Source organism: Betta splendens, chromosome 16 (assembly GCF_900634795.4).
Source record: "Betta splendens chromosome 16, fBetSpl5.4, whole genome shotgun sequence".
Lineage (NCBI taxonomy): Eukaryota > Metazoa > Chordata > Actinopteri > Anabantiformes > Osphronemidae > Betta > Betta splendens.
The window spans coordinates 11,376,326-11,389,980 of NC_040896.2; the positions used below are offsets into that span (position 1 = coordinate 11,376,326).

The following is a 13,655-nucleotide window of genomic DNA, read 5'->3' on the forward strand; positions in this document are numbered from 1 at the left end:
CCGATCACAGGCTGGCCAATCATTATTCCGAGCGTCTCCTCGGTGAAAGGCGCGCTGACCAATGAGATTCACGCTAGCCCTCACGCGGACCAATGGGAAGCCAGCTCGGCCCCTCCTGCGTTACTGCAGAATACCAAGGCGGGCAGCCAGCAGCGTCTCGAGTCTCTAGGCTGAGATTTTGTGTAAACGGACGCACAAGGTTAGACTCTAGTTGTCGTGATTGTGTCTGTTCGTCGCGTAATGTATTCATGTAACATCAAATAGTGGATTTGTGTGCGTTGTTGCATGTGATTAGCACCCCTGGATGTCTCATTGGTCGTGTTGGTCCCGTCATGAGCATGTTGTGCACCTCCATACGTCACTACCACGAATGGGCCTGGACGCAGCAGAGGACAGCAGCGCAGTGTGTGTGTGTGTGTGTGTGTGTGTGTGTGTGTGTGTGTGTGTGTGTGTGTGTGTGTGTGTGTGTGTGTGTGTGTGTGTGTTAGGGTTTAAGAATAATGCAGATAGAAAAAAATGAGTTGAAGCTGGAGTCCTAACCTAACAGCTCAGTCATCAGTGTGTGACTGGACCTACATGTACAAGGTATTTTAGCTGAAGTGGAGAGACTTGCTGTCAGAAATAAAGTATATACTATTATTTTCTCAAGTAAAGTTCACAAGTTGTTGAAGTCATAACCATGTATGACATTTTTAAGGATGGTTCTAAAGGAAAGATGTTATTCTAGGATGAGGGGTTAACAGCTACTGTCCACAGAGAGGAATAAACTAGATTAAGACATAAAGCTGCAATGATTTAAAAACCCTAAAGACAGCAGTGATTAGCGACAGGCTACGCCAACAGCAGGGACTGTGGACAGTGGGCGCATAATGTGAGGACGGGAGAGAAATCTGGTAGATGGACAGATTGTGTCATTTTCTGTACCAGTGCAAATGAGACTCAAAGGCGGAGAACACGAGAGCGGAGCGGAGGGTGTGTGAAGGTTGGTGCGGACGCAGCGCTGGGCCGCCATCGCGGGCCCTTCGGCGTGCGTTTCCTCTGTGCGACGGCACACAAAGTCACTGCTTCCACAAATACACGCGTGTTCGCGCCACCCTTGATGAAAAGCAAGCTGGCAGTCGCGGCCGCTGTCCCTGCAGCAGGCTGTGGCCATGCCTCACTGAACCCCTCGCTGTGGGCCCAGACGATGACCATGACACCCCAGAGCCTCGGAACACGGCCAGCTGCAGAACTCCACCTAGGCTCTTAACTGACCTAATGTGAAGCAGCACAGACGAGCGACTCACAGCAACGAGTTACGGTTTGCAGTGAGGAGGCTTCTCATTTGATTTGCAGCATGGAAAAGACTGGTAAAAGCACCATTAATTCAGGAAGCGCTTTTTGTGCCATCTTATCTTGAGAAGCATCACATAATCTGGCTGTTCCTTTCCCTACCAGTCCATTAACTACAGTACAAAACAAGACAAGGTCGTAGTCAGCGACAACACATTCCAGTAAGAACAGTTTACAACACGCATATCGCAGACTCAGAGACACCACAGTCTCCAGGACTGGACAGTCAGGCGTCGAAGGAACCCTTGACCTTATTACAAAATCAATGTTAACACTGAATTAGCTATTAATAATGCACATTTAAAGCCTGAATTAGGCTTGAAGCTTGGAGTGCTGCGCATGAGGGCGGTGTTGTCACTGTGCTGCTGCTAATAAAGTTCTTTTCAATTCCATTTCAACCAAAATGGCTGCCTGTAGTATCCTTTCTTTACCTCTGTCATACCTTCACGTTTCTCACCCCTTCCTGCCCTCCACCTCCCGATGCCTCTGTGCCCTACGGCGCAAGAAATGAGAGGAGGAGGAGGAAAAATATTCCCCATTTCTCGGTCTCCACGGCAACAGAAGTCAGATGACCTTGTCTCCGGCTTTTTCTGCTGAGTCAGAAATTGAGGGATGGGTGAGGGGCATGTGGGGAAGGAAAAAGAAGAGGGAAAGACGGATGATAGTGCTGTTGGTCTGATAGATGTTTCTCCTCTTGCTTTGTCACGCTGACCTACAGTTCATGAAGCTGATTCACACGTCTGAAGAATCCGTCCAGGAATCGTCATAGAGTTCAGGGGGTCAGTTCAGGGACAGTGATATGAAGGTGTTCCGCATAACGCCGAGATGGATATGTAATATGTCGCGGGGTTGCATGTGGAGGCTTTAAATATACGTGAGTGGCACTAAAATAAACACGTCCGTGTGCAGCATGTGTTTCTATTTATAGAGGCCGAAAGCATGTGGGCACCTGGACATTTCATTCAAACATGAAGCCAAGACATCGTCAGAGTGATTTGTCAGTATGACTAAGACAGTAGTTTGTAATTAGTCACTTCATGGTTATAATTAGCAGCATCACATGTTGAGATCTTAATTTGGTTCTGGGAAATATTTTGTATCATAGCTTCAGGGATTTTCTCACATTCAGATATAAATGAAACCAGTGAATGTTTGGCAGAATCAGACTTGGTATTATTAGTATTATTAATATATGTTGGCTAGATGCTCCCAAAGTTGTCAGATGTGTTTAGAGTGTTCTAAAGCTCTTGCTCCAGACAAATGAAGCATTTCTTTGCTTCTCCCTGGTTGATTCCATTGACCTCTTTCTGATGGAACTTCGTGGCAGTGAGCGTCTACATTGGGACGTACAGTACATACAGTTTGAGCTTTGTAGCGTATTTCTGGACAGTTAAATTAGGATCTGTGTGGGAGCATGTGGTGTCTCACACACAAATACCCGTTTGTAAGTGTGTGTAACGTGTGTGTGTGTGTGTGTGTGTGTGTGTGTGTGTGTGTGTGTGTGTGTGTGTGTGTGTGTGTGTGTGTGTGTGTGTGTGTGTGTGCGTGTGTGAAGGTGATCCTAGCTAATCCGGTTTTATAAATGTCTGACATAATCTGTGTTCCACTCACAGTGTCCAGAACAGGGAGAACAGGGGAAAAAGAGACAGAGAGAAAAATGGGAGAAAGAGAGAGAGAGAGAGAGAGAAGAGGGAACAAATAAAGGAGAGGGCCGAGCGGATAAATCATGGGAAGACAGATGGGGCTAAGGAGGATGACAGAAATGAAGCGTGAGAAGGAGCAAGGGAGGGAAGAGGATGAGGAGGACAAGTAATAAGTAAGACGGAGATGACGGAGCAAAGGGGCAGGTGGGTGGTGGAACATTCCTCCAGGATTGCACCGGACTACAAATGAAGGCACAGCAGATGTGGTAAAGGGCAAGAGCGACGCCGGGCTCCATCCTGTTATTTGAGACCACACGGCCGAGGCAGAGCGGAACGTGTGACGAGGAAGTGGCGCGTCGCATGTTCCGAATTCCCCGCGACATGTGTTGCTGGGAACAAGGACGGGCCACGGGGCGCAGCCACGGGCTCTTCGCCGAGGACCGGTGACACCATGGCTAAAGATTCATGTTACTGAGTGCGGTCACATAGAGCAAGCTCAGCGCTGTAAACGCTTGGAAAGCGCTCAGAAACGGAGCAGACGTCAGAAGTGGCCGCGTGCCATTCGAGTGTCCCAGTAACGGTGCCAGAAACCAGCACGACAACACCAGGGCTCTGGTCCTGACACATCAAAAGTCCTTTATGGTGTCATTAATTACACCTGGGCCTCTCCCGCTGCCATGAAGGGGAGAACGAGGGCTCGGTGCCCTGGAACTGCGCTACTGGACCCCCCCCCCCATCCTTGACCCTCCTCCCTCTGGTTCGTGGCTGTCTTTTCAGTGCTGCTCTCGCCTTTAAGACCGTTTTCTCCTCCTCTTTCTTTCTCTCCCATTCTCACCCATTCGTCCTTCTCACCCTCTCACCCGGGAGCGCACCTCGGACGGATTCGATTGTTGGAAAGTTCAGGGCTTTCAGTTATCTTCGCGGAAGCTCTTCCCCGAAGCATCATCAGCCGCTCATTTCTGTAGTGTGTGGTTTCAGCGTAGCATCTTTGAAACGCGGAGTATTGGTTGAAAGCATCAGGAGTGAACTAAAGAGCATTAAACGCGGGCTCTCGAGGCCATTAGACAGCAAACACGCCGATTGTTTTCCATTTTCATGTGACTGCCTTTTAGTAGGTACTTACACCCAGCGTGCACTTAGAGCCTTTTGACTTCCATTAGGACTTGATACAAGCTAATATGCTAAGTTTGTTAAGCACATGGCTCCTTCTAGGTCCCTGCTGTTCAATATTCACAATCAACACATGACAAAACAGCTAAAAGTCAAACTGATGAGTTCGATTTAAAACAATTGTTCTGTCAACTTTAAAGACTGTAATTACTGAGATTCTGCCCCATCATTATATCAGCAGCTAAATCCTGTGAATTACGTTTAATCACTGCACAAAACTTTCCTACTCATCACTGTTGAAGTGACCAACTATGGCTCATCCTTTGTCTCATTTAAATGCAAAATCAACGTAATTTCAAAGTCATCTTGGCAGAGAGAGTTTCTTGTGTCCAGCTTTTTCAAGGTTTTACGCATTCGTAGCTTGTTTTTTAGTGAGATTGTGTGAAATGATTGTTTTTTCTGTTACGCTGGAGAACATTTGTGTTTCTAGTCACACGTTCACTGCAGCTGTAGGTTCACGTTCACTGCGGAGACACAAAAGCCGCGTTGACCTTCTCCTCTGACTCACTAAAATCAAGCCAATGAGCCTATTTTCCTGTCAAATGTCTACAGCTAAAGCCCCATTAGCATGAATTAAACAAAATGTCCAAATAGACCATTAATGGCTAAAAATTCTTGAGGCACTTAACAAAGGACAGCCAAACATCAGACGGTGTTATGAGATCACCAGAATGACAGAAAAAGGCTCGTTAGTGAGTGATTATTCAGCAGATTAGCACACGGGCCGCTCTCCTAAGATGATGACTGATGGATCCTGTGAAACCTATTACTGTATGCAGTCAACTCATTTTTACGGCTTTCATGTCAAGGCCTCTTTCAGGTCCAGACGGCACCTTGTGTTGGCTGTGGAGGCCATTTTGCTGACTGTCCACCTGCTCTGCTTCGGGAGCCGCTTGTGTTTTTCAGGTCTGCTGAGCTTGTTGTGTGTCAGGCTCGCTTACGGTGAAGAAAAAGGCTTGCTCAGTTCCGACGGCGCCGGCCGCGCGTGAACACGGGTCAGATAATCGTTTTCATTCTCCGCGCATCTTTAATCACTGTACAGTACAGTGATAGAAGAGACAGCACGGCCTGGGAATGTGTGCTTGTCAGATATTTTGTCAGCATCTCTTGTGTCTTTGGATTCACTGCTGCATGTGAGCCAGTGTGTGTGTGTGTGTGTGTGTGTGTGTGTGTGTGTGTGTGTGTGTGTGTGTGTGTGTGTGTGTGTGTGTGTTATACAGTAAGCAGCCTCAGGAGAGGCAGAAATGATGACAGTGTCGTAGCCGAGCTGGAGTGGAGCCATGTGCTCCACGGGGGAACCGGCCCTTTAATACTTATCAGCCAATCAGACGGGGGATGCTGGGAGCAGGCTGTCCTTGGGAACGACCTTGCAGGGGGGCTGAGGAATGGAGAGGCTGGAGAGGAGCTCACAGAAGGGGCAGATAAAGTGGAGGAGAGGAGGGGGACGGTACAGAGTGTTCAGGGAGGAAGTGCACGGAACAAAGCAGTAAAAAAACACGCACAAAGATAATGTGGTACAACAAGACAGCGGCGGCGGGATCAAATGAATAGATATGCAGACAGATGAATGAGAGACAGATTAAAATGGATTAAAAGTTCACTGGTTCTGCCTCACTCCACATTGTGTGTGTGTGTGAGTGACAGACAAGTGGACATCATACCACATTGGTCTGAAAGACATATAAATGAGGACCAGGGCCCGGTTGTGGTGGTTGTGGTGCGTCCACAAACCCATTAGTTTCTCTGAGTTGCTTAATCTCAACAAGAGCCTGGCATTGTGTTCACCTGCAGTTTGCCTAGTAAGGCTTCCTCCCCGTCTGATGTCAGCAGCAGTGGCCCCACCAGATGTGTGTGTGGCCCCATTCTGTTCCAGGTGATAGAGTGAATGTGTGTGTGTGTGTGTCTGCCCTAATGCAGGTAGAAGAGATGCTCAGACTCCAGAGTACAGTATGTGGTGATGCATTACCTATTTTTGTGCATCAGCATATCTTTGCATGCAAGGTGTTCAGTGTGTGTGCGTGTGTGTGTGTGTGTGTGCGTGTGCGTGTGATGAAATAAATGGGTCAACGTGATGAACTGCAAGACTGATTCTACTCTAACTTTGCCAGCTCAGCAGTGTCACCGCACTGGAACTCCACCCACTGCTCTGCTCTAGTGAATCACTCTGAACCTCAGGTGTTCCAGGACGCTTCCTCATTCACCGCAGCCGTTTGTCGGCCTCAGGCTTCTTCACCGCCGCCATAAAAGCCTCCGCCGCCGAACACGACCTGCACACGCGTAGCTCAGCACCTCCCCCTGTGGCAGTCGCCCAGCGCCCCCCCCCTGTCCCCGTCGGCTCCATCACCTGCTACAGCTCCTCCTGAGCTCGGTTCTGACGGACGCGCGTGCTGTGAAACACTCTCCCCAGCACTGTTCCCTGCACGGGCGTGTGCTCCTCACCGGCCGCGTCAGGGACTCGTACGGCATGACGTCAATCAATCCAGACGTGTCAGGGTCGCCCTCTATGCAACGACCCTGGGGGCTGGAACACCCTCGCCTTCAGGTCGCTGCACATTCAATTTACTGCCTATAACATAAATCACACGGAAGCTTATGATAAAACCTTCTATCATCTCAAGAACATTGATAAGCCACAGACCATAATCCCTGTGATGCGGAGGCTGTCTCCTGATGTGTTGCTGCACGGCTCCACACCACTGGATCTTTGCCAGTGGCTCCAATCAGCTACTGGGATCCTAATGAGAGTGTGGTCACAACACTAATTCTCTTGACAAATTACAGTGGTTACCGAGAGCCGTCTCCTGCCAATCGGCACAAGCGCACCGTTGGCGGGCATTTATTGTTTATTGTGTTGTGGAGTAGCAGCAGTAGCATTTTAATTTCACTTACATTCATTTTGGTCTGTGGGATATTTGGTTCTATCTTAAAGTAGCACTCTTATCTCCCAGACTCCTCTGTTCAGTGCACTCGTGCTGTGTGTCACGCTGTCTTCCATCCTCCACGGGCGTCTCCTCCTCTCCTCTCTCCCACACCGTCCTTGCTCCTCTTTCTTTCCCTCCTCGTGGCTCTTATTTTAGCCATAGCACGTCTTTTACTGACCCAGATGTTCGCATCTTACACATGCATCCTCACCTCTCGCCTCCTGAGCGGCTTTGTGTTTCGTGCAGCATGTGTGAAAGGATGAGTAATGCGACGAGGGCCGAGAGCAGAGTGGGGGGATGGGAAGCAGATGGAAGCAGGAAGCCCTGTCCTCTGAGCCATCCCATAATGCTTAGAGGAAGGATAGCCTCCAAGGTTATCTGAGCCAGCACATGGGTGGACATGCAACATGACTGCAGTCATTTCTGCACAAGTGGCAAATGAACCCTCTCCTTGACCAGCGCTGGCTGGTGTCAAATGTCCAGATTAAGTGGCGCCGGCATCATCCAGTAAATGACACACCAGCCACATCCTCACGGGGGCAGGGTGGGACCCACACAGCGATGACGTTAGTAACACACAACTGAATGAGAAATGAAGAACTGAGAACATTAACTGTCATCAATTTAAATAATGATTAACTTGACTAATAATGAGGGTCAGCAGACAATTCTGAAGGCTGTGATTAGCTTCCTGTTGTTTTATAATCATTATAAATCTTACGGGTTTTGTACGACTTTTTACGACGATGTTAGAAAGCTTTTAGTTTGTGTATATATATATACACACACACACACACACACGCACGCACACACACACACACATATATTCTGAGCTAATATTCAATATGAACGTGGGCAGAACTCAAATGAATTCTACAAATTAGAGATTGTGGATTAGGATTTAATTATGATTATATTATTATATTAGGATTATGCTGAAATTGGACAAAGTAAACGTAGCTCAAGGTCCACCTCGTATATTTCCTGGGCTTTCAGTCCAACTTCCTGATGTCCGTCAGCTGATGTGTCTGCTCTGCTGTCATGGAGGACACTGTTATGAAATCACGCGAGCAATGCTAATATATAAGATGCAACTGACGTAGGACGGATCCACTCATCATCTCTGCACACGTCACACTAAGCGCCTGGAAGCAGTAATTGTGCTGAGACAACCCACATGTTAGCCGCGTCCAGCTGCGCCGCTAAAGCTGCTGTATTAGCCACATTATCCAGCATGGACGCTGCCAGTGGCAGAGGTCAACATGGATTAAGTTCTGCTGTATTATACAGACCTGCAGAGGAAATCTAATGCTAAGAGGCTAAAGTCGCCCCACTTCACGACGTATTTGAGGAACGCCGGTACAGCAGACTCAGTTATTAGGACAGATGTGATTGTGTCCTTGTGATGTCTGCTGACTGGGCGTTTAGCTTTAATTGATTACCTCCCACCTTAGCGATCTGATTCCCTGAGGATTACGGAGGATTGTGGCTACAGGCTTGATCAAAATGAACATCTGGACAGGGACACGCGCGCGCACACATCCCATCAGCCGGAGGAGGCGCAGCCGTGGCATCAGGCACATTCAGGAACGCAGCACTAAATCAGAGCGTGTTTCCTCTGATTAGTTGGGCCATTCATAACGGGGTGAAAACACAGCGTTGTTCGAGTGTGTGCCTGGCACACATCTGCACGCGCTGAAGCCGCAGCGTGAGCTCAGGAGACAACGAGGTCGCACACGTGCCCAGAAATGCGATTACGGATCGAATGGAATGACGGGAGATCGAGAGGAGGGAATTTGGACGATTCGGTCGTCACTGGGGACCGAAACATCTGGCTGCGGTCAGGTTTGACTGACTGCTCTCACTGGGTAATAACTGGGTACAGTCCTGATTTAGAGAAAATAAAAAGTATGAAGTGTAACAGCTGACACAAACTGACAGCGCTCCATGACGGCTGAAGGTCATTAAAGCCCCTTTCGTTTCCTCCCTCTCTGTCTCCAGGTGGACCCACCTCTGTGCCTGCGTTTGCAGCTCAGGCCTGAAGCCTGTGATTGGTGGAGGAAGGAGACACCCTGTCTGACTGGACAAAAGCTGAGCCGGGAAGAACGTGACGGGAGTAAGAGGAGTCGCGTGCTGCTTCGGTTAACACCCGCATCTGAAGTAACCGACAGATACAGTATCATAGAGGAGCAGGTAGAGAAGCAAGAATGGGGAGCGCTCTGCTCTCGCGTACTTCAACGTGGGATCAGACGCCAGGACTTGTGGCTGAGCCGTGAGCAGAGCTATAAATCGCGCTTAACAGGGAATCGCTCGGAGAGGAGTGACGCAATCTGAACGGTTTGCATTTAAATATTAACCATCATTTTGAACCATCTGGCATCACAACTGCTGCCGGGAAACAAGCTGCCAATAGCATACGCACACACACGGCTGCACATATGTTCATCTCTTAGGGCCGATACCTGCTCGCGCCCAGATGACTCATTCAACGTAAAGCTGCAAATGAGCATTATAGGAAATACTGTACATGCTTAGAAGCAGCGGTGGTTATTCCCTGTTTGACATCAACAATCTGCGAAACTTTCGCTTTTTGTTTTTAACTAAATTTGAGCAAATACATCAACTTGAATCAAGAGTGAGATATTTTATAATTATATAATAATGTGATATTATGAGTTACATGAGCATGTAATACACAGTAAGTACGTTTTCTATTTGTTAGTATGAGATCTCCCTCAGGCCACACAGAGAAAAGTGCTGTAATATTGAATAGATCTACGGCACCATTATCACGTCAGGCTGTGTTGGATCATATTGGATGTTCTGCTTGTTCACCTAAGTCACGCTACGTGTAAATTGTTTTGTGCCAACATGTGCTCACTTTGAAAAGTTCATGATTATTATATGTTAAGCAGATTTTTAATCAGTTTCTGCCTGAACGAGTTGTCTGTCTGTGTTCGCAGGGGAAGCAGGTAACATCGATCTGAGCCAATCTGCACTGAGCCAGGCCTCCGGCTCCTCTTTAATCCTGCAGTTTGTCTCTGAGTCGGTCCACTCCCCTTATCTACCCCCCCCCCCCCCCCCCCCCCCCCCCCCCCCTCAGTATCTCCCGCTTTCCATTCCTCTTCAGACTCGCATACCTCTCCTCTTGCAGGGGGCATTGACGGCGTCACTCACCGCGGTGCCAGGGCTCGCGTCTCCCTCGTCCTCCTCGACTCCTCTCACACAGCGCGTCCTTCGGGCCTGGTGTTTGTAGAATCAGCCCAGTTAAGAAAACAATGACAGGAAGGAACAGAAGGAGAGATACAGCTTTTAGAAACTGTACACCTCCAGTTACTTCCTAGAATAAGACATCAAGCGAGGAGGCCTTTAGTGATTTTCAGTGATTATTTTGTTCACCATCAGCCCCAGTAAGTTTGTTTAACTTTGCTAAAGGCTGTTGAGGGTATGCGCACAATAAAGAAGACTGCAGCACTGGACTAAATGTCTTAATTCTCTTTTGGGAGCGCTAGAATTGCTTTAATCTGTATTTCTCTGCAGCTCTTAAAATAGCTATGCAAGGTCACTTTCCTCAGGCTTGTCAGGCTAAAGCAGGCCTGCTTTTATAAGCGTGTGTGTGTGTGTGTGTGTGTGTGTGTGTGTGTCTACTCACCAACCAAGCCACCAGCAAACAGCCAAACATGCTCGTCAGCGTCATGCACATCATGAGTGTGAGCGGAGTCGTCCATCAGGTCAGGCGGTTCAGCCTCCGCGATCGCCGCGGATGCACGAGTTAATACGCGGTGCCACGCGTTTGTTCCACTTGCCGTCAAGGTCACCTGCTAAATCCCCTCTCGCCTACTTTCCCAGCGAGTCAAATCAGTTGTTTCCTCCATCCCCCATCTTGTCTATCCACCCCGATTCTCTCAATCCCTCTCTTGTGCCTCTATTTTTAACCAGCTTAGCAGCATTGGAGGCATGAGAGGTTTATTTTCTGCCTCCTTCCTCACTCGTTACCTGGCTGTCGATTCACAAAGTCTATTAATCTGCTAATACAGTACAGATGGAGGCCGGGTTCCAGAAAAGTCACCCAGTAAAAGCAGTGACAAGTGTCCCTTCAAAAAAGTGTTGATGTCTCTTTTATTATCTATTTATTTTCTGTCATACACACATACAGTAACACTTCTTCAGTCAATACACTCACTCATGACAGCTATAAACCGCTGCTCAACACCCAGATCATTTCATTTCATTTCATTGATCCCCGTTTATATATTAAGCACCTTTATGCTCATTGCAGTGTCAGCATTCTCGTCATCTTCACCAACTGTGGGCGAAGCGGGATGAGAATCGGAGCCGTCGCGGCTCAGCTGACCTTGGCGTTCCGTCTTCACAGCCGCAGAACGCTTCATGTCAGCAAAACGCTCGTTACACCAAATGTGCTTGTTAGAAATCCCCGTGCAGCCGCGTTATCAGACGAGAGGCAGAGCAGACTGCACAGTCATGCCGGACCGCTCGGCAGAAGCCACCTTTATCTGCAGCAGCACTAATCCGCGCCGGGGCCCGAGGACGCGACAGCGCCGCGTGCCAGTAACCGCGCAGACTGTGCGCGGTGCAGGTGATTTATACGCGTGAGTCACTGACGCAGGAGGAGGATGGATGCGTGCAGGCTCTAAACTGTGGCGCCTGCGGTGCAGTCTCGGGGCTGAATATGAATCTCGCTTGATGCCGGCGGACCTCTCGTGGCCTGTGAGCACAGGACCGGAGGAAAGGCAGCTTTAGATAGAGCGACGTGAGTCAGACAAGAGGAGAGGGAGCAGACAATCAGTGTCTGTCACTGCATGGTACCAGGTGGGCTCCAGCCTCCTGCAGCTTCAGCCATTAAAGTCTACGGCTTCTGCACTGAAGCGCAAAGTGCTATTTGATGCTTATGCCTCTGATAAATATGATAAAGAATCATCTATAATTAAAGCAAACCCTCCATCTACAATATTGGACATTTTCTGCATTAGGATGTGGGACGAAACTCTGCAGTGCTAAAGCCCATTTCACGTTCGCACTGCCCCCACATGGTGAAACGGTGGAATTACAATAAAAACTAACACCATTTGTTTGCAATAAAGAAGTGACAAAACTGGTTAATTAATCCAATCAACATATGAATATAAATGTTTATTGATAAATATACTTCTCAAGGATTAAATCAGATCACAGTTAAAGCAGAAAATAGATCACTTCTCAAATGATGATTAGATGAAATAAACCCCCGGTTGGCACTAACACTCAGAAAATGTATTTCCAGTTACTGGAGCGAATCACAAAGTTCAGATTAAGGCTTATTGCCTTGTTTAACCTCTGACCCTAATAAAAGACAGACAAATCAGTAGACTAGCATTCTCTGTTTCAACCCCCGCTTGATCCCCATAAAGAACCATTTAATCCTTCACCAGAGAGATGGACTGCAACAGATTTCATCAACATAATCCAGATTTATCCTAAACCATCTGAGCTCGCTGGTAGACAAAGTGAAGGATAATGGAAATAGACATAGTTCATAAAGTAACATAGCTCCATATGTACAGCACTGCGGTGCTTCAGTGCAGCTGAAAAGGCTTCATTGATGGATGACAGATGTACAAGGGTAAAAACAACGACACATAAAAAGCTACATTCTCAGCTCAGTGGCTCAGTCGCATTGTTTGGTTCCACCTGAGCTGAGCGTGACTGAAGTTTCACGAGAAACCTTAAAGAATACGTTGGAATCGAGCAGTTAAGCCGCCTCGTTGCACTTTGCACCGCGATGCGGTCACAGTCTGGGAGTCTGGTCTCGGCGCTGCCTGATTAACTGCGGCTAATAGCTTCACCACAGGGTGCCTGTTTCACAACAGCTCCACGCCAGCTGGGCCTGGAAGCCAGCAGCAGCCGACAGGCACGACTAGACAGCGGCGTGTGAGCACGAGCTGGACAGGGCGCGTCGCTAACCACCCCGTCTGACAGCTCCACATTCAATGACGCAAGGTAGACACATCTGGTGTACGCAACACTCCTCCACCCTGACAGCGCTCAACAGCTACGATGCTAGCAATCACATTTAAAATTCCCTTCAGAGTCTCCAGAGAGCAACGGCATTGCATGGAAAAGACCTGATCAAAGTTCACACAGACATTCTGCAGAAAAAGCAAACCAGACATCTTCATCTCTCTGAGAGATGCATTTGGAAATTAATATTAACCATCACATGTTGACATTCAAGTTGTCACACTTCTCTGGCAGAATGGAGGCCCAGTCGCACACTCACGCACCCACCCTCACACACACACACACACACACACGGCCTCGCTACACAAAGACGGCGGGGGACACGAAGCTGTCGCCGCGCTGGACGCCGGCGCCCTGGTGCTCGCCTCCTGTCTGCTCCATGTACGGGACCTCGTCCCCGAGCTCGTCGTCGGCCTCGCAGCCCTCGGGGTCGTCCCAGCCAGTGGGGGCGGCGGAGACGTAGTGCTGCTGCTCCTTCTTCTCCTCGCTGTAGTCGTCCAACCCGTCCAGGTCCTGGAAGGAACGCGCGGCAGGAAGCATATCATGAGACGGACGGACGCACGGCCTGCCA

The 13,655-nt window shown here is 48.7% G+C and overlaps 1 protein-coding gene and 1 long non-coding RNA gene across 2 annotated transcripts in view; one reads left to right on the plus strand and one right to left on the minus strand.

Annotated features, from left to right (window-relative positions):
- Positions 1-93: 93 nt before the first annotated feature.
- On the plus strand, positions 94-11,170 carry LOC114842984 (uncharacterized). Its single transcript, XR_003783517.3, has 2 exons — positions 94-199; positions 9,068-11,170. It is a non-coding gene; the product is annotated as an uncharacterized LOC114842984 (long non-coding RNA).
- A 1,034-nt stretch (positions 11,171-12,204) lies between these two features.
- Positions 12,205-13,655, minus strand: part of si:ch73-22o12.1 (poliovirus receptor) — a 61,090-nt gene continuing 59,639 nt past the window's right edge. Inside the window, exon 10 of the mRNA XM_055503106.1 lies at positions 12,205-13,597. Coding sequence (XP_055359081.1) covers positions 13,385-13,597 — 213 coding nt within the window. The 3' untranslated portion in view covers positions 12,205-13,384. The remainder of the gene's footprint in view (positions 13,598-13,655) is intronic.